Below are 25,792 nucleotides of genomic sequence, written 5' to 3'. Positions count from 1 at the left end.
AGCATGAGGTCCAGTGATTAACATGCAAGAATGGATGTTTATTACATTATAAGAAAAACATAAAAAAAATCTAACTGGTCTCACCAATGATGACTCACTTAACTTCATCTTTGTGAGATTAAGTTGTAAGGACATGAAGCATCTTCAACAGTAATGGCTAAGTTCATAAGGAAAGCTTTTTATTAAAATGACTAAAGAAGCTGGCTCTTGATGTATGGTTGAATCAAGTGCACTGGGACAATAAAAAAGTATTGTTGTCAATTGAATAAATAACTGTCAGATGTTACAGGAGATGTTATAAGAATCCATGCATTGAGCTTGTTGGGAAGTTTGTCGTTTTGGTATGCTATAATACCTGAGCTGTCCATTGGCTTGTGTACAAGGTGGGGTAAAAAAGGTGTCTCAGTGGTCACTGGATAGTGTGACAACCAAGTAAACAGGAGCGTCCTAAGTTCATATGGCATCTGATGACCACTGAGACTGATCACTTAAGTGGAAGGGGGCACACCTTTTTCCACTTTTTAGATAGGGAACCTGATGACCTACATCGGTGCTTGTCACCTACCCCCTCCAAACAGGTGAAAGCTTCATTAGCAATAATCAGAAATATATAACATATATTTAACTGCATATTTAGACGTTTTTAGAACAGCATCTTAATTGCACCTCTGAGTATGACTAATGGGTTTCTTTCATTCTCATTTATTTAGTCACCTATTTATTTACACAAGAAAACTGGTTATTAAATATGTGTGTGTGATTCCCTGCAAACTAATACATATTTGTTTCCAATTTGAAGAACAGCTTCCAGCTTCTATTATTCATAGAACTGAATGAGTTTATAGTTAACGAAAAACAAACATTTTAATTCACACTATACCTGATAATACACGTGCAAAACAAAGACAAAAAAATACTTCTGGAAACATTAGCAATATGTTAATATGTGATCTCGATGAGCAAGTGAGTGTTCTCCATTTCTTATACCCCTTGGGGGAAAAAACCCAGCACACATTTAATACTAATTAATTCATTGTTTATATTTCGACACTGCAAAAGTGTATCAAACATTGCAAATTAAACAAAATTTTAAGGACACCATTTTTTGCTTAAAAAAATCTTTGCTGTAAGGCTCTGTATGAGGCACTCCCAGCAATTCGGCCATTCAAAAAAACAATGAACTGGTTAAAAAAAAAGTATATGGTATTTGGTGTTTCCTATGGTTTTATTTTTTCAAAATACTTATTTTATTCTATGTTTTTTGCTATATTTATTTTTCGAGGAGTCAGCACAGTCAGCACTGAGTCAGTACAGTCTCCATAGTATAAATAGGCCAGTTAAGGAGATCAAAGATCTCCCACGTAACCGGCCCACTATGAAACAGGATACTCAGGTGATCTTGCCTCCTAGAACACCTTACTCAATCACACACTATTTTAATAGCCTCCTTGTATGCTCCATTAATGTTTAATGAACTATGAAAATGAATAGTTCTTCTTTGCTCTTGAAGGACAGATTAGCACTGAGCTCCAGCCAGGCCAGGCCTGGCCATGTGGCACACGGGGCAAATGCCCAGTGGGCTGGCGACTGGCAGCGCCCCATTCTATGTCCCCTAAGCGCCACATCAGGTGCTGCCGTGTGGGGCCACAGGCTGGATACGCCCGGCCACAGCATGTTTGAATATAAAAACATCATGTGTGGCCTACCGGTTATGTCATTTGACTGTCGCTAGCCTTAAGGTGTCAGGGCCACCCTGTCATCCCCATTCCGGCTCTGGTTTCCGGCTACGGTTTCCGGCTACCTCCAGTCAGGGTTGTGAGGCTTGGAGCATTCTCTATTAGTAAAGGAGGCTGAGCTACGCAAACTGGCTTTCATTTAGCTATTCATGTTCAGAAAATGTGCATCCAAGATGTTTGTCTCATTATTTATATTACACAATTAGGCTAACTCTGCCATTAGGATGTATGATTTAAAATCCATCTTACTCAGATACTGAACTTGTGCCCCTTTTTTTTTAAGTACTGATATATTTACAAGCTCTCTCTCACACTGTTGAAATACTAGCATAACTCATAACTGTAAATGTAGCTTTTTATTTTTACGAATGAGCAATCAGGTCAATGACCTTCTGAAATTACATCACGTAAAACTGACAAGAAAATCAAGAAATGCCACACTGGTCAAAGGCACTGTCAAAACACACATTTTTATGACTGCTTCACACTATCATTAAGTGTTGCTCCTGCCTGTGCCACCAAATGAATTCGAAGAATTATTGCTAATTAGATCTGCGTCCAACATGTTGTTTTAAATTCTACCCATGGAAGCATCTTGTTTTCAATCAATATCAGATTGCCGTAGCGGAGATTAGCAGGCTGAGGAAAAGTCCATACAGTATCATCTTAAATAAATTCAGGGAAGTATGGAATTATATAATGTTCTGTGCCGTTCTTATTGCTTAAAGCTACCATACATATAATATAATTCCTGTGTAGGCTCACAGGGGAGTTGCATTATGAAGGGGTGGGGCTAGTAACTTGTATGGGTGGGGCTAAACCCAGCCCACCCTTAGTGAGTGGGAAGTGGATGCGCGCTCCAGAGAGCAACCAAAACCACCACTGCGAGAGATTTTGCCACTGTGTCACTGTATCTCAAAAGATGTTGTTGAACACATATTGGGGTGTTGTGTGACAGTGACATATACCAGGAGGGGTACATCTATACCTGAAGTACAATGTTTGTGAAAAAAATACCACCACAAATTTTGACAAAGTCTAGTGGTAAATTGAGTGCATGGAAAGGGTTACAATACCGGCATTTGAAATACCCTGTGGTGTCTAGTTTTAAAAAATATATGATTTGATGGGGTAAACTGACCCGCTTCAAAGATGTGCCAAATAGGACATGTTGGCAAAAGGACCATATGTCAAAGCTCCAAGATAAAAAATGTGAACTTCCCAAATGTGGCGTTTTACCTCCCAAACAGCCTGACAAACCCATGCATGGTTGGTATCACTGTACTCGGGAGATGTTGCTGAACACATACTGGGTGTTGTTTGACAGTGGCAGATACCAGGATCTGCATATCCATACCTGAAGTGCATTTCTCATTGTGTGTAATGAAGTGAGATCAATAGTAGTACTTGCAGCAGAATGATAACACATGGTTCTTGCTGCAGTGGCTATTTAATACAACAGAGCATGATAGCCAGACAATGCAACCTGCCAGCTAGCTGAAGCTAAATTGGCTAGCTGCTATAACACTATCCAATTTTAATGAGCAGGCCACTCATTTTCTTATATTCTACTGCAGTATAATGTGCGACTATAGTCAAAATAAATGAAAATAATAATCAAGTACAGTTTGACAAAGTTTGACAAAGGATGATAGTAGAATTAGTGTATGGAAAGGGTTAAAATACCAGCATTTGAAATACCTTGGTTTGATGGGATAAATTGCATTGGCCAACTTCAAAGATACCCAAAACAGCACATAAGGGCAGAATTACCAGATTTGGAAAAAAATGGTTTTGAAATAGCAAAACGCTTCTTGAACTTATTGCCCAATAACTTGCAGAAAAAGCAACAAAAAAACCATAAAAACATTGGACAAATAGTAGAATCTATTAAGCAGGATTTTTCATTAGCTTTTTTAGATTAGTAAAATATTTTTCAAATAATAGTGAGAAAAGGTGTTTTTTATTTAAATTTTTCATCATATTTTTTTTTATATAGCAAATTAGAAGATACAAACGAAGAGTATTTGAAGAAATCCGTACTTGCCCTGAAAAAAACAATATATAACTTGTGTGGGCACACTAAATGGGAGAGGCGAAAATTACAGCTTAACATGAGCACCGCAAAAGTGTTAAAACAGCCTCGGTCAAAAAAGTTACAAAAAGGGGTTAAATGTTATTTATTATGTCAAACGATATCAAAAGAATTTACTTAGCTTCAGTTAGTTCAGCAACTGTGAACGAAGCCCCATGTTAGCATAACCATTGAGAGTAGGTATATAATGCTATCTATGGATTAAAATAAGCAGTATATACATATTAAAAACAAACATAAAGTGTATATAAAAAGTATCCTCACTTCCTGTTCGGATTATCATGACTATTCTTACCCAATGTACTATATGTTCCCCCCCAAACTTTCCCACTTTTTTTTTACGGGTCAGAACTCATTTTTGAGCCCTGTTCCGCTGTTCCGGGTAGCTGCCAGTTGGGACATCCTGTAAGTGCTGCGAGTTGGCTCATCAAGTATGGTAACGGGGGCCATGAACTTCTGGTGCTGGCACCACCCCTCCCCGGAAGGATTCCGGCAGCCTTTCAAAGAGAGGGTGAGGAGGAAGGTGGGAAAATCTGGGCAGGAAATAGATTAGAGGCTTTCCCTGCCACAGGCTGCCATCATCATCCACCAGGTTCTTCTTTATTTGTGTGTTAAATGTGATACTACAATCAGAACCTAAAACATGGCTCTTTATCTGATTACATCTTATTTTACATTACACTGTTTGACTCCAAACCTTGATTATGTTTGTTGACTGATGTTACCTATATCCTATCATGTTTTGTTTAAATGTAAAGGTTTAAAGTTCCACAGCCTCAGAGATAAATTGGCTAGTTAGCCTTCATATTTTTAATTTGTTTTTCCTAGAGCAGTCAGGCATGTGAGTAAATCCATGGCAACAGGCTTCCCGGAGCACCACGCATGAAACACTCCGTAACACACAGCGCTTTCTAGATGTGTCAGGTATTGGGCAGTAATATGTAGCAAGTTGTGCATACAGAAAATACCTAATTAGCTGTGTCAGAAAAGCCTTAGTGAGGTCAAATTAGAAAACCATAAAAAATGAAACAATGATTTTGCCGACAGTGTTACATTTCACACAATGAATTAAGGTTCACTTTATGAGGCGTTACTGAAGTGGGATAGAAATGCCATATAAATTAATTCTCTCTCCTATTCAAACCAATAAAATAATTGAGCGATAAACTATTAGAAGGATGTCTGCAGCTGTATGAGCTGCAAGGATAACGGGCGAGGGACAGAGTGAGTGTGTGTGTATGTGTAGGTGTATAGTGTTAGCATGAGTATGTTACTGTATGGCATTAGAGTGTGCATGTGTGAGTATATGGTGTTAGCATAAACATATGGTGTTAGAGTATCAAGGGAGAGTAGTAGGGTTAGTAGTAAGAAGGAGAGGAGGGAGATCGTTTGTGTATGTATGCATAAATGAGTGAGTGTGTGTGTTTGTCAGGGACCCCAAGGGAGTCACTCACCGGAGAACTTGCTAACGGCAGGTACCTGGTCCTGTGTTGCTGCTTCTGCCTCCTCCTCTGCTGCCTCCCGAATTCACGCCCTCAACTAACTTTATTCGTTCCCGAATGGAGGCGATGGGAATGCACTGGATGGCGTCAGGGATGGTGTTACACACAGGGGCGGAGCTTACATGAGCGGCAAGTTTAAAACCCAGCACTGAGTATCACTCAGTGCTCAGTTATTGTGCTTGTTTGAGCTCCTCTTTGCGTGGAGTTTATTTTGATTGATCTTGTTGCTTTTGGGCTTTGCTGCCTTCTGTGAACCTGACCCTGGCTATCGTTATTTGGACTTTGATGTTTTTTGTGATCCTTACCCTGGCTATACTTTATGATCTTCGTTACTCCTGGAGAAAGGTTAATACGCTCTCCTGCTATTAGTCTTCGCTCTAGCTCTATTAGTCTTCGCTCTAAAACCTCACAGTGTTCTAGTTATGGGGGAGCCGAAGAAATACTGCACCCAGGCATTACAAACCCATGTTTGTTGACTTAGTAGTATAATTTATGCCTTCACCTGCAAAATATTCATTGAATTTGTCATTTTCTTGCACAGGATGCAACTAAAATACTAAGCTGCACATATTTGCTGTAATTTACTGCCTCTATAAGACTCTCATCTTCTTATTGCAGCTTTACACACTCACCCAAAACCCGCATCTTAATAAACAATCTATTCTCTTAATTCCTCACGTCCAGCATTCTAGAAAACAAGTCACCTGTTCCTCTTCAAGATATGCAGGCTACTTGTTTCTCCACTTGAACATTTCTATAACCAAATCATCTTCGCCCAAGCAGTCCCTCTCTTCCTCTCGCAGTCACGCTCAACTTCTTAAAATAAATTTTACACTTGCAAAAGCAGAGCCCTCTTAACCTTATATTTGTTAACGTTATTGTTAATTTGTTGTATTCTCTCATCACAGTAATAGTGCTACAGAATCATCTGGTGCTCTATAAATAAAATATAATATTACTGCTGCAGACATCTGGTCAGAAAATCTGCTGTTCAACACGTGTACTCAGATTATATCACCCTAATACGGCATCTGTTTATTTCTTTGCAAATAAATGGTTACATGACGTGTTTTAAGGTTTCTCTTTTACTTCAACTTCCAGCATTGCAGGCAGACAAATATCTTCTCTGTCTATAGTTGTCAAAGGCAACTCTAGAAAATACCATCATACCCCCAACATCCCGGGTGTTTAAAGTGGGACATCTTTGTTAGGCGCATGGTTAAAGGCAAGGCAAGGGCAGCACTTCCATCTACTTGGCGAGTCTTACCAATTTAGGTGCATTGAAGCAGAAAGCCAGCATATGACCATACAGTGTTGCACTCTGCTTTAATACATAGCAAGGACAGTGGGGCAGTTATTTAGAACAAGACAGTACCTGCTTAAAAAGGACACTTGGGAGGTATGTATTTTAGAGAACCTATAGATATGCCCTCTCCTTTTCATAGTGTAGATTATATATCACTATGGTGCTTACTAACAATCAATTGCTCAACCCTACACCTCTTCAATTTAGTTAGTAAAAATAACTGAATAGGTTACGACCTTAGATTCAATACTCAAAGAAAAAAAATGAGTTTGATAAAAAAAAAAACACTGTCCTGGACGACAGCAAGTTTAGGGAATAATCATAAAACCATTAAATACATTGTCAAAACTATGTGCTGTCATAAGACTCCATATGTGGAAACCGGTAAAAAAAGGTTTCCCTACATATTTTGAAGCAATAAAATAGCTCAGAGCTCACATTCAGTTCTCATTATGTGTAATGAAGTGAGATCAATAGTAGTACTTGCAGCAGAATGATAACACATGGTTCTTGCTGCAGTGGCTATTTAATACAACAGAGCATGATAGCCAGACAATGCAACCTGCCAGCTAGCTGAAGCTAAATTGGCTAGCTGCTATAACACTATCCAATTTTAATGAGCAGGCCACTCATTTTCTTATATTCTACTGCAGTATAATGTGCGACTATAGTCAAAATAAATGAAAATAATAATCAAGTACAGTCAGACTGAAGAGGTTACAATATGCAGTTCATTGTATCTTTAAAGACTTGCCTGTAACAGAAAGTGCTTCTTGGAACTTGCTGGTTGACAAGCTGTAGGAAGCTCATAGCCACCAAGGGCAAGTTGGCAGTATTTTCACTAGAGGACAAATCTCAGCGGTCCAGACACCAAGGCATCAGTAGCCTTCAATCTTCAGATTTCTTATTCTGGCAGGGCTGTAAAAACCTTCTCGGCCAGGGTGAGTTATTGAACGGAAAGATCTTAGCTGCTAGAGAATCTCAGAGGAGGTCTGGCTGTCAATTGCCATTCTGCTTTCTTCATTATGTGACATGATTTCATGAGAAAGAATGATAAATGGCAGAGCTGCTTCTCAATACATCCTGAGTTAACCATGAGCTTTAATATACTTTTATGGTTCACAATGGTCTTCAAATGATTTCCCCAATTAGTAAAATCAATTATAAACAACAAATCATAGTAATGACATGGGGAGCGATGGTTACAGACTACTAAGAGACCTTGTCGCCTGCTTGATTAAAGAAATGATTGGTACTTGGGATGCATCAGTATTAGTCCCCTGCTTGATTGGGCATTTATTTGCATATATTGTGATTTCTGCTTCATATTTTAAACTGAAAATAATAAAACAGGTCTGTTAAAAAGATTTTTCAAGGTACTGTATATATTAAACTTCTAGATTAATACATTAAAGCTATATTAAATGCTTTCATTTGGGCATATATGCATTACTATGCATGGGGTCAACTTTTCTAGTTTCTCTGACCATAATGTCTTCTATTTATTTGCTTCTACTGTATCTTACCAATTAGATAATTCAACACCAATTGGGTGGTGGCCCTTATGCAAGGGCAAGCAGGGCTCATGTCCTGAGCCCCGTAATAGGGAGGGCCACTTAGTACCACTATTTATCGCACCTCTCCCTAACTTTCATGGTCTCTGCATTGCAGAGATCTAATATATGATGTCATATCCCAGAACTCCGCTTTATCAGTGATACAGAGACCACAAGCATGAAGGAGAGCAGGACCTCCACTTTCCCCTTCCCCAAAAAGGGTAAAAGAGCCTGCAAACCCTGCTTTCTACAAGTCTCGCAAACTCTCAGGACATTTGTGGCACCCAGGGATATTTTGGAGTAAAATAAGTTGACATATTAGGTATCATATGCTTTTATTTTTCTTTTGCATATGTATGTGTTTATACATATACATTCACATGTGCATAATATTTTGTAACTATATATGTGTATGCCTAATACTGCATGCCATTCTGCTACTCACCACGTTTAAAACTTAGTGTTTTCAAAAATTAGGGGAGGTGGTAATGGGGATTTGCAAAAAACTGAAACGTTTTGTGGGTGTTGTGATGAAATTATTCACCAAGTGCTATATCAAATGTAGGGGTATAATCACATCGCTGCTAGATAGGTGAACGGGATTGCATTAAATAGAGCAGCAGAGTCTCAGCTGCATAAAGTGCTGTGTGAAGTGGCACTACACAGCAACCTACACCGTGCCAATAAAGAAAAAAAAAACTGGCATTTTTAATAAACTAATTAGGCTTGAAAGGGAAAATTTATCATTAGGCAACAGGCACAGACCATGTAAAAAAAGGAGTTACAGAACACTGCTTGTTCTGAGGAGAAAAAAAAAACAGAAAACATCCAACCAGGTTGGTGACCACTGATAATTCTGACTTAAACATCACCCAGCAGGAGACTCCAGACATTGTAACTTGTTGAATTGAATTGTTACTTGGATTTTTAAATTAAAAGTTTAGAATTAAAAATCTACTATAGTAACTAGTATAAAGGCAACACTTCTGTAACATGATAACAAAATATATATAAAAATGAGTGTTAAGTATATATATCCTATCTTCTGGGTTTGACTTGATTGAATAAACCACTTTGTTTAGTGTTATAGTATACATCACTATTTAGAATGTATAGTCCCCCCCCCACACACTATTTTTACACTGTAAAATGAAACATTTAAGCATTTAAACATTTTAACGACTATGTACAGTTAATACATTTGTGATAAATGTCCCAGAAGGATCGGAGGAATGCATGAACTGTTTAATTTAAGAGGAGTAATGGTAATTGTACTCGCACTCATAAACTCATGGAGGGATCGCAATTGAATAACTGGTCTTCAAGGACTGAAACCATTTCTGATCCTTTACTGACCTACATCTGCAAGATTCCAGATGTATTACCATTGTCATAAAAAATCAGCTCAGTGTGGTGTTTGAGAAGGACAAGCCCCCAAAATATCAAATATGACAACTATGGCAGCCTCAGGGTCTCTATATAAAGGATGTTTATTGCAAAAAATGAGATAATACTGTTTTTTTGCCACTACTTATCTACATTACTACATACAGCACTGTATTATATGCTTAACCTTTAACTTTTTCTCCCATGTTGTCACATGTATCATCACGGTATCTTGACAACCTCAGAAAGTAGCAGGAAGTCCAAAGGTGATTATCAATGCATCTACCTCGCACACCTTTCATCTGCATTTAAGGAGGAAGGAGGATACCCTCCTTAAATGAAGAAGGAAAAAACTCTCTTTGTCCGAATAAGAGAGATGAGAGAAATTCTGATTAGACCAATAGACCAACTGAACTTGATGTTTCCAAGAACGTCCAAAGGTATATGGAGAAAGAGAAGAAAGGATATATCCAGGGCCGGCCCGACAATGGAGCCGCGTGGGGCAACTGCTCCAGGCGGCACTTTTGAAGGGGCGGCACTTTGCCTCCCCAAGCCCTTTTTTTTAAAATCGGAAGAGAGAGAGAGGGGCGCCGAGTGGTTTTCGCTTACCAAGTTGTCAGTACCTGCTCGGCGCCCCTCTCTCCTCTGCGAGCCCTCTAGCTCGGTGTCGGCTTGTAATGGTGAGCGCCGGAAGATGACGTCATTTCCGGCGCTCAGCATTACAAGCTGGCACCGAGATCGAGCAGAGAGAGACTCGCCGCAGGACTGCTGAAAGGTAAGTACAAGGAGGGTAGGGTAGATAATAGGGAGGGAGGGAGGGAGGGAGAGGAAGGGTAGATAATGGGGGGGCGGCAGGGTAGATAATGGGGGGGGGGCATTATTTTAAACTTCGCCCCAGGCAGCATTTTGTCTTGGGCCGGCCCTGGATATATCGGTATAGTTATTCCATTTATACACACTCATATTCAAACGAGGCACTAAGAACAGCCCTAGTGCTCAATTGCATTAAGCACCTCAAAAACTGTGGCACTATTCCAGGACTTCTTGGATCAATACATACTTCCTTCTATTCGTTGGAAGAGCCCGGGACCCAATATTCACAGAGACCTCCACTTATATTCACTATACAGTGACTGCATCCTTCTGCACACTATGTGGTTTGTTGTACTCCACAACTTCTTAAGAGGTAAATGCGAGACCTATGAATTTGAACATTGAACATCCAGCCCACGATATCCACAAGACAATGGACATCAGAAGCTGATGTAAAGTGAAAAACATACTCTGTAAAGCAAAATAAGGGGAAATATTCCATGTCTGGTACTTTTAAGCTGTAGAGCTACTCCCTTAAAATATAGTAAGACACCAGCAGAATTATTGTTTGGCAGACGCAAAAAGAGACAAGTGATGAAATAGTTGACACTCAGTTGTAGAAACTCTGCTAAGCTCTACTGAATCGGGACAGCATGTAAAAGAAACCAAATTGTCCAAATAGACATTACTTTTAAGAGTTTTGGAATTGCAGTTATTAAACTGCAATTCCAAAACTCTTAAAAGTAACTTGATTTTTTTTTTTTTTCACAATAAGACAAAGGCAATACAATATTTTCAAAGGAAATAATAGTTGTTGATAAGATACTGAATAGAGCTTTCACAAAACATTCTGATTAAGGGGGACAATTCCCAAGATGGCCTCAATGAAGCTCTTCAATTAAGAACTGTATAATGAACAAATGCTGAATCAGTATTTGCAATGATAATACTCTTTGGCAGGAGACAATTGGAATTATTTCATGTGTATTAGATTTTAACAGAAGAAAATGAATGCTCATCCATTTTATTCTCTGAAAGTAATTTGTCAACACAATACTGTACCCAGGGACACTAGGTAATGACATGCAAATGAATACACCTAATATGTTACTTTTTTGCATCTAATCAAATTTAATATGGAAACATTTAGACTTATTTCATTCATACATAGCTTGGTGAGAAGTTGAGAGTTTTCTTTTGTATTTCATTTTAAAGAGTTTGAACAGAGCAGAAGACAAAACCTTCCAATCAGTGTGACCTTGAAATTATTACTGTATTCACTAATCTGAACTCAAATGCATCCTTAATGGACCCTTGGTCTACAATAGCTAGGGAAAACCATGTGAGTAAAAGGTTTCTGCCAATAGCATGCGCTGTAAACCAAAGCACTAAGGGACAATGCTATTTTATAGTCAAAAAAGCAGACCAAAGTGTCAGGGCAGACTGAATTCCATCAAGGTTGATGAAATAGCCGAGGGCAAATACTAAGAAAAACAAACAATATAGTACACATAAAAGATAACCAAACATACATGTTGTCACAATATCAGGATGCGTGGACTTCAAGAACACAAGTACATGGTCAAAATTCTGAAACTAAAACAGTGACACCCAGGTGTTATAGTCTGAACTGTGATCCAGCTTGCTAGTACTTACTGGCTGACCCCTGGGTCTCAATGGAATATTGAAAACTATAAAGTTGTATAAAAAATCAAGTTGAAACATGAGAAGCTGTTTATGTAAACAACCCCCCCCCCCACACACACTAATTTGGTCACAGAGAGTCCCTCTGAAACCAGCTTTAGAGTCAGTTCCATACTGAAGCAAATGGAGACCTGGTTTCATAACTAACCATTATCATCTCTTCCCACCCACATACGCTCTTCCTATTCTGTCATACTCTCTCTTACTTATGTTAACTTTAAATGTTTACAAAAAAATGACCTATTCAGGGAACCTATCCTCCTCACCCTGTTTCCTGAAGAAACCATTGGTCCTTCATTTGTCCACTCTTGCTACAATGAAATCATGACCCATGCAGCCCATCTCCTTCTGTCTCATTCCCCTATAACCTCCTAATAGATTTTAAGCTAAAACTAGAGAGTACCCTTCGAACTAATTATTGTTCATATCATGGTCTTTATTATATTACTATTTAAAATGTATTTCTGCTGCTGATTGCAACAATTTTAAGTAGAGTAGAGGAAGAAAAACCTTAACCAGTTTTACCATAATTAATACAATATGTACTTTTACAACATATTATTCATGGTTGTAATTATTCTCATGAAAAGTATTTGTCTGGCACAGCATGGACTGATTTTCAGAAAAAAAACGTAATAAAACATTTTAGTTCTGCTCACACTAAGTAATTGTCTAGCACACTGAACGAGCTAAAAACTGAATGAGTATGTTAGTTATTCCTTACCTTGAAGGGACTGGAAATTCCGAGTTTGTACGACAATGCACAGCTGAAGGACGAGTTGAGGGGCGCTTTCCAAAAATGTCGCAAGCAAGTGCAACATACTCACATCTGCGTACTCATATACCATCTTCCAGTAAAATCGCCACCTGTCATTTTCTCCACTCTGCCGACTTCGAATTCCCAAGTATATTGTATGAAAATACCTGAAGTAAAAAAGAAATACTCATGTAGCATTTCACCATAGTGGTTCACTGAAGATCCAAACAGATGATTGTGTCGTCACAGAGAACAAAAGTATTGTGGGTTTGTGCAAGTGTATTGTTACGTACATTGATATTTGGTTTCTAATATTTTCAGTGAAACGTCAGAGCTAATCTACTTTTATTATCAACATACTGTAGTTCTCTGTTATTTTAACAATAATGTAATGATTGGGAATGTTTGGGATTAGGGGAGATACTCATAACACTATAAAGTTAATATGTACAAATCAAATGTCTTGATTATTTATAGTACTTTTAAGATGTCACATTCCGAGAGAGTAATCCAGTTCACTTCTAGTTTGTAAATACTTTTCAAGAACTTGTTTTACATACAGGGGAGGGCTGGCAACATTCAGATTAGGAAAAAGAAACAAATGGAGAGGCTACAATCCCATATAAATTCCAATGATAAATCCAAGCGTAGCTGGGTGCTGCAACGCCAAAAGGACCCGGTCCAGGTTCCAAACTGCATCACAAAAACCGATAGTTATGCCAGCCAACACCAGTATCACACCAGGAAGTCCATGCACGTATAAAAAAATATACATTTATTAAGCGTCCGTGGACAATAAAATTGAAAGGAGCAACAGTGCATAAACACGAACAAAAAAAGGCTAAACCGCTTGCCTCGTTTCGCACAAACTGTGCTTAGTCATTAACTGCCTAACATTCAGATTAGGGGCTAATAAAACCAATTGGCCCAGTAATGAAGCAGCTCAAATGGCATCTAGAAGAGAACATGTTCTGTGTGTATTATCTTTCCCTGTCCAAAACACATTTACAGAAAGAGGATGTATAGGAAATCCATAAAAGATGAAGCAGAGACTCGCTCTGATTTCTGAGTGTAGAAACAACTGCAGACGATATTAGCTGTTAGTGTTAGCAGAAGAACAAAACAATGTGTGGGAGAATGCGACTAGTAGTGTGACTGGAATGCTAGTTAAGTGGGGGCACCACAATATGGTTCTTAGATTGAACTGGTGTTCAGTTTTTTTTATATTTTCAGGTTTGTAATCCCTAAGTTTTTAGTACTTCACACATGGTTATTAAAAGAAAATAAATATGTATGTTTATTACATGCATTTAGAGACTGCTCTAAGCTTTATGTCTCCAGTAAATATCCAACAACACAGTAAGAATTTGAACATGTTATTCTGCTAAACACAAAATTTCTGTTTTCTCTGGAGCTGAGTCCAGTAAATCCCTGTAGAAAGTTAGCTTGAATGCAAACTGGACATCTGCAGAATACAATCCTGTTAGTTATCAGCCTGCTTATCTGAACTGCCACTGCTGCTACAAACACAATTCCAACTGAGACTGAAATTACTTTTCAACTGATCTGACATAAGTACAATGAGCACAATTTAAACACAGGTATGCCATATGAACACAATAAGCAGAATTTTATTCTGTGCAACCTTGTGTATATACAGTTGCAAGAAAAAGCTAAGTAAACCCCTTAGTAATACCAGCATTCATGTATAAACATGTCTTAAAATATGAAATGACCTTCATCAAATTTATTATAATGAACAAACACAATATTGTATTGTTCTTGTAATACATCATTCAATCATTCACAGTGCGGGTTGGAAAGAGTATCCAAACCTCTAGGCTAGTGACTTCAACAAAAGCTAATTGGATTCAGGAGTTAGCAAACCTGGAGCCCAATCAATGAAACTGGATTGGAGGTGTGTTTTAAAATGGTCTAAAATTTCTCTTTAATGTTGTGCAGGTCTGATCTGCAGCTACTGGAAGTGCTTGTTTGAGGTTTCTGGTGGCAAAGGAGGTTCAACCAGTTATTAAATCCGAGGGATTACTTACCTTTTTCACCAGCACTATGAATGTTTAATGGGAGTGTTCAATAAAGACATGAAAGATTAGCATTTTTGTCTGTTATTAGCTTAAACACATTGTGTTTGTTTATACTTGTGATTTAGATGTAGATCAGATCACATTTGCATATCTTATAAAAAATTATTAGTGGCACTAAATTGTGGCTTCAGGTGTCCCGTGTATGATGACTTTTTCTAGTGGACTGATTTACTCCCAATCTCATCACATTACATCAGTATGCGTTAAAAAATTAGGAAAAGATGGGCATGGATGGTGGGCTGATTCATTGGTGCAATGGGCCACTTGACTTGACTTGCCCACCAGGCCTTAGGCTGCCAGCCCTCCCCTGATTTTATATATATTTATTATATACGGGCAGGAATATGGATAAGGCAAAAGCACATGGTTATCCTAACTGAATGACAAGACCAAAGCCCACATAAGGTTTGAGATTTTAAAAGCAGGGAAAGGTACCAGATGGGCCAAATGGTTCTTATCTGCCTTCGTATGTTGACATCTTTCAGATAGACAGAAGAAGAAATGGAAAAACTGGTAGGCTGATAGACAGGCATACCAGAGTAGTCTTTGGGTCCATTTTTTCCTTTTCTGGGCAGGGGAGCAATATTTTGTTATGCCCAACCCAAATCTACTCCACTGCCCCTACTTAATGTCTATAGCTAGTTCTGTACCCATGTGTCGCTAGCTCCATTCCTTCATGAAGTCTCAGAAGTGGGAAAGCTCCATCTGGGAATGTAGCTAGAGTGAGATGGAGATATAGAGATGGAGAAATAGATAGATGGATAAATAGAGAGATGGAGGGATAAATGTATGCACAGGTAAATCTATGAAAAAAGCTGTACCAGCTGTTTTATCCCCTCTACAAATTCACTTAATGTGGAAAATATCCATGAAAGGAAATCGTGTATTTAATGTGGTTGTATTACTATGTAATATCTGTACATTGTGCATTTTCAGACCACAGCTTGCTATTTAGTCCAGAACGGTAAGAAGAAAAGACCAGACAATTTATTCATATGCAAAGACCAAAAATCTAATTTACACCCTACACATATTTTTGATTTAGCATGAAATAGGGTTTGCATCCCTTTCCCGATTTCATTTTACTGAAGGACAGCTCAAAGAGGCAAAAACAAACCACAGTACTTGACATTAATTTACAATAGCTGACGTTGTATAGAGAACAAAAAAATAAAGTGTCACTGCTATTTGTCCTTTTTACGTTAGGCAGAATATTATTTTTTGAGAACATAGTTGCTGGAAAATAAGATAGTAGATCATTAATATGAACAGCACAAACAAGCTCGACGATAAAAAAATCTTTCGTTTTTTGAAAGGTTTTCAACACAAAATTATTACACGATGTGTTACTTCCATACATTTAAACTGCTTGCTATAAAGCAGACTTTATATAATTGTTTTTTTTCTCAATGGTAAATTAATTGCTAATTATTTTTAAAAGCACAGATAATTGCAAGGAAGTAGAACAGTTCTTTCTCAAAAATTACATAATGTGGAAGATCGACAAAAAAGGAAAATTTTAAATCTTACAATATTGCATTATAACTAGTCCCTGATGAAGTCAATATATGACGAAACGCGTTGGACTTAGTTTCTTAAAACATTAAGCATTTTTAATGGGCTATTTTAAATAAAGAACTTTTGGAAGATACCCTGCCTGCCTATCATCCGTTTGTATCCAGCAGATGACCGGTTTTTTAAAACTTTGAGGTGGTTTTAAAAAGTTCCAGTAAATCTTCAGGATTCCTAAGATACAGGCTATCTTTAAGGCGCAGTTCCTACTACAATCTTGTGAGTGTGGCACAACTAGTGGGGGCTGTTTTAAACCTTTTAAACGTTATTGCACCATTTGTGGTTTTTATTCTTTTTACAGAGTATTTTTAAAAGCTGTATCCCCAGAATTTGTTCTGTTTTATCAATATTGCATTTGTGTTATTCTAGTGAATTCATCAAAGCAGTTCTTGTGATTGTGAATCCTGAGACTCAATTTTTTTAAGCATCCAGCGCTGGGCCTAACCCTAGTTAATGTCCAGCCTGCTCTCATCTCAGTGGTCCCTGTCCTCTATGCCAGCACAGTAAGGGGTGCACCAGGTAGTCTAACTGCCGAATCGGGCAATCTGCCCCAAATTATGTAACAGAGAGGATCCTGGTGATCCTAGGCCACAATATGCAGTTGAACACATCACATTTGGCATTTCAGAAAGTAAGTTAAGTCCATGTTTATACCTTTGTGTGTATATGCCTATTCTCTCTGTCTCTCTGTGTTTGTTGAATAGTTAATATGTGTATTTTAATGTTGTACATTCTCCTTCAGCATCTCTCTCATACTCCTCGCTTTTACAGGCAGTAAGGTTGAGTTATCAGAGAGTTATGATGAGAAGAAACATTTCCTCACAGCACATAACCTTTGCAATATTAATGGGGCAGGTCACCAAGATTGGCTTCTTCTAGTTCCTTGTTTATGCAATCGATAAAATATTTTACTTTAATTCATCTAAAACTCACTGTCTATTCAGCCAACCTCTATGACTCACACTTAAATTTACTCAAATGTACAAATTCCAAAATGGCTGCCAATAGCACCTCCTCTAGAGCCTTCACACGACAGTTAATGGAACCTACCCTTTAAATTACTGGTGATGCTTAAAAACAATATTGGGAACATAAAATAAACAGTGGGGTTATGTATAAACAACAAATTTCAGTTTAAATAGGTAATAGCAGATTAATTACCAGGCTTATTGCACAGGTATCTGTGGTGATTTGCACTATAATTTCTCTTTAAACATAGCCCACCAGTGTGTGTGTGATATTTATTAAGAGACGTATTTCTAGTATCCCGCATTCTTTGCAGTATCTTTAAAAGTGAAAAGTCAATAATGTGTACACTTACTGGCTGTTTAGACAGAATCCTAGTTCGATTGATCTAAGGTTTTCTAAGCTGTTATGGTAAGCATCTCACGATGTAACAAGCTACAGTAATAGTTTCTATGATGTATCAAAAACACTTGCAAGGTTAGTCCTCTAATGTACAAGGGAATGCCACCATACTAAACCAAGAGACCCTCTAAAATATTTAAACATTAGGACATGTTCCTACAAATGCTATCTGCTAGGTTCGGATTATCTACCTTGGATACAGTATATATATATATATATATATATATATATATATATATATATATATATATATATATATATATAAAATATACTTACCTATAGACATATAGTGTATATACTGTATATACACACACATATGCATGCATATACATTAAGGAATTTCCTCTGCTATAATTAATATGACAAATTAAATTGAAACCGTTTTGAAATAGCAGATAAAATAATTCTGATTGTGGTAGGTCTGAATCCTCATCTCACCTGTATATCCATGGTCCATGCCGTTCAGGTGGAGCCTGTCCCCTGCAGTATCTCACCAACCTGAGTAACAACTAACTCCTTCAACCAGTGAACTCCTCTGTCCCACACTCACACATTGCTTGTCTATTTCTCTAGGCAAGCAACTTCTTGCTAGCTCTCAAAAAGCAAGCAAAGTGAAAGCTCACTGTATCTTCTATCTGTTGCTACAAAATGTACACACTGTTCAACCCCTAAAAACATAAAGTAAGTTAAGATAAGTGGCATGAAGTATTAAACTGGCTGGAACATTTTGTTGTTTGCGTTGTACCAGAATTGCTCTACATACATAACCTCCAAAGCCAACCTTGGCTACAAAGTTTTTAAATGGAAGACCTAGTTACTAATATTAGATATACTTTGTGTTTTTAGGGTAACGTTCTGTGGTTTGTGATACTCACAGGCTGTCTACGCTTAGCTACAAGAAACACATCCAACACCTCCACGGACCTTTGTTAAGACAAATGAATAATTCTACACTACACTTAACAAAAGTGAAAAAAAACAGTTCTTTGAAGCCCCAGGTCCACCTGCTTCCTCCGTGACCATATGCTCCATAGACAGCCACAAAATATAAAATGCCCTAGCCAATAAAGAACAGCTGGAAACTATACTTTTCTCTTTGAAATAAGAAATTAATACTAGATTCCAGAAATTGTATTTCCAAAGTACAGTGTTCTCTTCTATTTCTTTGAGGGTTACAAAAACTGATACGAAAAAAAACCCCCTTCTATATTTCAATTTAAAAGTAATTCCTTTCATCCTAGCTGTAGTCAAAGAGCTATGAAAAAAATAGCAGGAAATATTCTGTACGGTAATATGCCGCATACCTTTCAGAACAACATAACCTCCAGGAAAAATCTGTCAGCTCTGACAGCCAAAGAGAAGATGGATTTTACAGTGGAAAGGCTTCTGAGTTAGACAGTTTACAAAATTGGCTTTTGTTACTTTTCTTTATTTTGTGCTGAATAGCTTTGTGACAGGATTGATAAATCAGTCTTTCCCAGCTAGACCTCTGACAGTGATACAAATATATATTGTGGATGGTTTCAGATCTGTCGACGGAGTTAACAATGCATAAATCACATTAAATGCAAATGTAAGATACAGAAACGAGACTTAAACTATATTATAATATATTGTCTGTCTACAGCTTCAATTAGCTTGAAAAATATGATTCCAAATGATTGATAAGCAAGGTAATCGGCATATAGAGTAAGGAAGCAGAAAGTCTCCTTTTGCAAACTGCCTTGTTCTATCCTAGTGTTGTATGTTTGAGATTTATCAGTATACCTGCAAGGCTAGATTTGTCTTAAACATAGGATATCTTCATTAAAACTCATACCAATTAGAGTGATTTTAGAAATAACTTTACACACTTTCATAGTCCACAACTGTTGCACTGGTAGAAGTAGATAAACTGTAAAGTCCAACTCAGTTTAGAGTTAGCACTTGAGCTGATGGTCCCCACTTAAACAGGCACAGGTAAGGATTTTCTGAGGGGGGGGGCATTGTTGCCTACATCTGGTGCAGGTCTGTCCAGTGATAGGAACTGTCCACTGAGCATTCAGATATACATAGACAGGGGACTACAAGGCTTGCATAAAACGTTAATTTGCTGAATCTTAATTTATGGTAATACTTCTACTATTTTTGTATCAGTCAACATTGTTAAAGTATTGGTAGCTTTCGTTAACTATACAAAATACACTCTTGCCCTTATTAAGTGTTTATATTTCTAGGTAGTATAAAATAGACTTGGGCGCTGGCCAACTCTTTGTCTTCGTCTTCGTGGGGGAATAAATGTTCGTATTCCGCAAATATTTGCCCGTTCCTGTGTTCGGTTCGGGAGAATATTCGTGTGCATTCTTCGTGTTTGTTTTTTTGCTATTTTTTGTAGAAGGGGTTAATATGGGGTTAACACGCAGCTGCAGCTTTGGCACCAGGAGTTTAAATGTCCGTATGAGCAACTCTATTGGTCGCCGGCAGGGGCCTCCTCTGCCATCAACCAATGAAGTACACCAATAGAGTCGCTGGTACAGACTTTTAAAATCCTGGTCCAGCAACTTGGCCGGCAGAGATCACTGGTCTCCCTGCTCCAACAGCTGAAGGTCCGTACAAGCTACTTTATTGGTCGTTTGTATTGACTTTTAACTGTTGGAGCAGGGAGACCAGTGGTCTCTAACAGCCAAGTTGCACAAAGTTAACCCCTGACGGTGAACCTACGGATTTCCGCTCCTGTTATCTACGCAGCATCGCAGGGGTTAATGGGAGCGGAAATCTGTAGGTTCGCCGTCAGTGAGCCTATTGGTCGCCTGCAGGGTCCTCCTCTGGCATCAACCAATTGGTTGATGAAAGACGAGCCCCTGCTGGCAACTAGAAGAGTCGTTCGCACGGCCCCTGAAGGCGAACCTACGGATTTCCGCATCGGTCAACCCCTGCGATGCTGCATAGATAAGGTAGGCTAGATGAGGAAGGGACCAGGGAGATTAGCAGGTGAAGAAGAAGATGAAGATGAAGATTCTTCGTGTTGTGTGCCTTCGTCTTTGTGTACGTTTATATCTAGCCTTTTATCAAAATCGAGAATGTCTATCAATGACTTAGCAGGAAAAGCAGTGGAGACTGGAGTATATAACAGTTAACTAATTATTATTATTAATAATACTAGATTATTATTATTATTAATAATACTGTTATATATATATATATATATATATATATATTTGACTTTTTACATTTTGGTTTGAAAAGTATGAATTTAATTCCCAATGAGAAAACACACTAACAGAAGAAAAATTATACAATAATTTCCATTTACTATATTTTCCAATACAAAAGGCAACACTCTCTCTGAAATGTACACACATTTAGTCAGTATGAATATTGAAGTGGATGGATCTCACAGTGTGACAAATTAATCTTGACTACCTCACTGAAAAATAGAAATAGGGAGTGCACGGTAGATGCATCGGTAAAGTTTTTTGTCTTTAGAGAGATAAAAAAATCAATCCAGATCCTATCAAAAGACTCATTGAACAGAACAATACAACAAACGAACTTACAGAGCCAACTTCAAAACAAAGCTATATGTTGGAGCGTTGGAGAGTCCAAAATAATGAGAATCCGCAAACAAGGATCCTGGTAAAATCCCTGAGAGGGCACAATTTAATAGATAACCCCATACATTTGTAGGGGTTTATATAAGAGGCCAAGTTAATCACTTAAGGAGGAAGATTACCCTTGTCCCTTGCATAATTTGACTACAATAAATAAAATCCATCTTGTGGTTTCATCCAGTACCAATACATGAGCATCTGGTTGCTACCTATCCAGGTTTCACTTGGAAAATACCAGCACAAACAAGCCAGTCCCGGGCCCCAGATTTACCTCTTTATGTCCAGGAAAATGCTGTGTCCGTGTTCATGATAGTCTGGATTCAGCAAGGAGACTGAAAGCTGCCACATGAAGCACAGTGGAATGCGTGTGGTGAGGCATGTTGAGGGAGAACATTGACATTAAATGCATGCGTGCGCTGTTCTTAGGAGTAAGGCTAAACTAGAATATGGAGGTGTTTATGTGCTGGAGATTTGGGGAGATGACCCACAGCCCTGTGAGTGCTGACTGTGTGGAAAGAAAGGCATGACTGACTATTTCTGCTGCTGTGGGGCCAAACATTTTAGCTTTTACCAGTAAAACAGCAAACACAACCACAGCTTCACATTTAAAATCACAAAATGTGGCAACCTTGTGTGAGCACCAAGAGAAGGAACAATAAGTGAGAAGACAAAAGTAAGTGAGGTGGGATTCAAAGTGAAGTGTAGGCTCCTTTGTTAAAAGACCAGAGCCAGTGAAGCAGAAACAGTTTGCTTCATTACTCCCTGAAAAAAGACATGACACCCAGATGGACATCTGACTAATGGACCTCTAGGAGGACGGACTAACAAGGGACTTTATTACCATAAGCAGAACCTCATTATCTCTGCCACAAACAATCATCTCACTATAGGTTTTTTATGAATGTCACTTAAATGTCAGGCCTGCAGCTAAAGGAATTTCCCTGGAACAATATAAAACATACCCCTGTTTTTTCAATATTTTCAAGGTCCCTTATTGTAGCAGCATTATGGAATCTGCTGGTGTTATATAAATACATATAATACAACATTGGCTTAACTAACTGAAACCATTATACTACTGAACTGAAAATAGTACAATACCTGATAATACTGGCATACTCCATACTATAACGTCTTTTGGAATCAACAGTGGTTCATGTCACGTGTCTTTTTAACAGCAAACCCATTCAACAATATTCAATTAGTTCATGATAAATAATGCAGACAATATCTGCTAAGTAATTTTAATATTACAGAAATAAAATAACTTTATAATATTCACCTTATTCATTAATTTGTTCGACAATACTGTAAAGGCTTGCTAACACTAGTGGTTTAGACATATTCAAATATGAAACCTTTGAAATAAAATATATAGAACAGCCTCCAACTTTAGGCAGCCCAGAAGTGCCAAAAAATATTTAATTTGGCTGCCATCATGCAATTCACTGGATTAATAAAACTATGATGACCACATTGGCCATGTTTTCCTGAACACATATAACATTGCATATTACATATTGCTGAGCAGTCCAGATAAAGTGCTGCCCTGCAACATGAGGGATGTATAACTGACTAATTGGTTCCCTTTTTATAAGTCTATACATCCCACATACTGCAGGGCAGCATATTATCTGTTCTGGTCAGCAATATGTAAAAATTATATGTGTCCTATAAAACATGGCCGATGTGGTCACCCTAAAGAAAACCAGTAATTCACTACTTATCCTCAATTTACTTTTAGCTCAGGGAAAATGTTGTGATGGGAAGCTCTGGTAAATATGACTAAATCTCCTCAGAACTTTCAGTGGACCTGCCGTGGTCCATGGTTGAGATTCACAAGCTGATGACTCCTAAAATCTATCAACATGTAACTGGTTTAAGGCTGTATGTGAATAAAACCCACATATCCATAAGAATGTCACTGATGTACAGAAACTTTTGTGGTATCACCACAATATTATCATAATTGGGTGTCTACACAAAATCCATTATCCTTTCAATGCAAATGCCAATTTATATGATGGCTGCTAGAACAGCAGGTATTAGTTATACTAGAAGGACCTTATTTGAAATTGTCAGTTCCTGAGGAAATTGACAAAATTACTATTCTGTTTGAAGAGTGTCAGATTCCAGGAAAAGCCTAATAGATATAACAGACTGGTGAAAAAAAAAAACATGAACATGACTTACTCCTTCTGTGTATATAATATCGAAATCTGATGACTAACACTATAATAATGTAACTTACACCTAGAGATAGACACGTACATTTCTTACCAACACTATGAGTATAAAAAAGAAAATTATGTGAACAAAAGCTTATACAATTATGTTCATAAGACTACTCAACTGCAGTTATGCCAGAATATATGCCAAGCTCCTATATCGATATCAGAAAGTTAAATCCTCAACCATCTTGAATGCACAAAATCAACTAAACATTGCATCTTTAATGCCAATAAATGATTTCCTCACTCCTAAAGTCATAATTCACAAATCTTGAATGAGAATGAAAGACATATGATTGACAGAATGCGAAGAAAACCTTTCTTAACCCATTTCAGTCTTAGCTTTATGTAGACGAATTTACATTAAACTAGCCTCTACTGCAATGTCAATGACTTTCATGATAACGTTGACTTTTTAACTTCTCTTGATGTCTTGGCTGAACATGTCAATTTTACATTATGTTTCTAGGAGCAGCATAAACGCGGATCTCTTATATTTGTTATTTCTATATTTCACCTAAAATGTTGCATTCTCAGCATTGTGGTTTTACACTTCCCATTACTAAAAAGGTCAGGCCCTTTGGCTTGTCACAAAAGATTTGTATTTGAAAGGATTAGTAAGTCTAAATCTTTTACGGCATAAGGTTTGTCTCCCTTTTCGCTCCTGAATCTACTGCCCAAGTCAGTAGCTCTTGCCAATACATGGATCAGTCATTTGAACTGCAATCTGGATGTGTTCTAAATCATGTACTGTTAGTAACCCGGGAGGAAAATGCGTACCACTGATCTTCCCTCAGTTTTTATTACTTCTTTTGCCTTTCTCTTTGGACCCTGCATTCCTTCATTTAGTATGTGCCTCCTGAGCAGCAGTATCATATTCAGTTATTTCTTTTGTTACATTAGTCAATTTCCTGAGGGGCCATTTATCATAGCATTGTGAAACAATTCTCAATATTTACATAGCCTTCCTCTGATTTAGGAGTTCTATCCACGAACTCCTCATAGGCTTTAAGGATCCAGACCCTTACTGGAAGTGCCATTGCTCCCAGGGTTTGGAAAAGACAGATCAGAGCTGACTTAGACAGAGATTTGTTTTCATCAGGATCTTAAGTGTCCTCCCTCCATCTGAATGTCCAGGTTTGTTTGATAGCTCCAGGGTCAGGTTAGACACACTCTTAAACTGGGCATTTTTTTGCCTGTCTGGATTAAAAGGGAACAGTTTTATAAAATTCAATTTTTTCTGTAATTGAGAGGTATCTTTTTTTTTATACACATAGTTTAATGGTTTGGGGCAGTTTGTGCTGCTTTGTGGTTTTGGCGTTGTGTACCAGTAGCATGCATCCTTATTATATTATTAGAATTATTGTCATCATCACTGTATCATATAGAATCTTCAAAATATGATCATGTATTTACAACTTGTGGGTACAAAATAACTAAAAACAAAACCCTTGTCTCCAATTTTAAACTTTAAATTTTATGCCAAAAGGTCAGAAATTATGGAAATCAAAAATTCATAAACCATAAATATGCACTTTTACTAAAAGATATGTGGTTCTGTCAGCCAGATCATACTTTCAAAGCTCCTTATGAATCCATAGGTATTCAAACAATATGAAATACAATAAGAATTCAGACAAAAATGAAGGATTCCAACCACATCATTTGCAAGCACAATAGTTGGCAGAATTTATTACAGTAAATTCCTACCGCAACAGATTAGAGACCAAGCTAAAAACAAACAAACACAGAATAGTAAAGGAAATGAACTACGTAACGTAATTTACTAATAAACTAAATAGAAAAACATATGGTGACAACTGACATTTTGATTTGGAATCAATGATCAATTACCATTATAAACTTCAGTCTACTGCCAAAAGTGAAAACCTCACACTTCAAATGAAAAATCCATTACTATGTGCTGAAATACACATTCAGCAAGCATATCTCTTCAATGTGTACGGATTCCACATCTAAACCAGTACAAACCTCATAAGACCAAATAAAAACATCCGTTTGATGTCAGAGGCGGTCATTGCCACAGCAGAAGCTCATTACAGCCATTAGTGTG

At 37.7% G+C, this 25,792-nt stretch overlaps 1 protein-coding gene across 1 annotated transcript in view; it reads right to left on the bottom strand.

Annotated features, from left to right (window-relative positions):
• Nucleotides 1–25,792, bottom strand: part of XKR4 (XK related 4) — a 104,981-nt gene that overhangs the window by 20,364 nt on the left and 58,825 nt on the right. Inside the window, exon 2 of the mRNA XM_053465967.1 lies at nt 12,823–13,022. Within this exon, the coding sequence (XP_053321942.1) occupies nt 12,823–13,022 (200 nt within the window). The remainder of the gene's footprint in view (nt 1–12,822; nt 13,023–25,792) is intronic.

Source organism: Spea bombifrons, chromosome 5, assembly GCF_027358695.1.
Source record: "Spea bombifrons isolate aSpeBom1 chromosome 5, aSpeBom1.2.pri, whole genome shotgun sequence".
Classification (NCBI taxonomy): domain Eukaryota; kingdom Metazoa; phylum Chordata; class Amphibia; order Anura; family Pelobatidae; genus Spea; species Spea bombifrons.
Note: the sequence above shows the minus strand (reverse complement) of the source record. Positions and strands in the feature narration are given on the sequence as shown.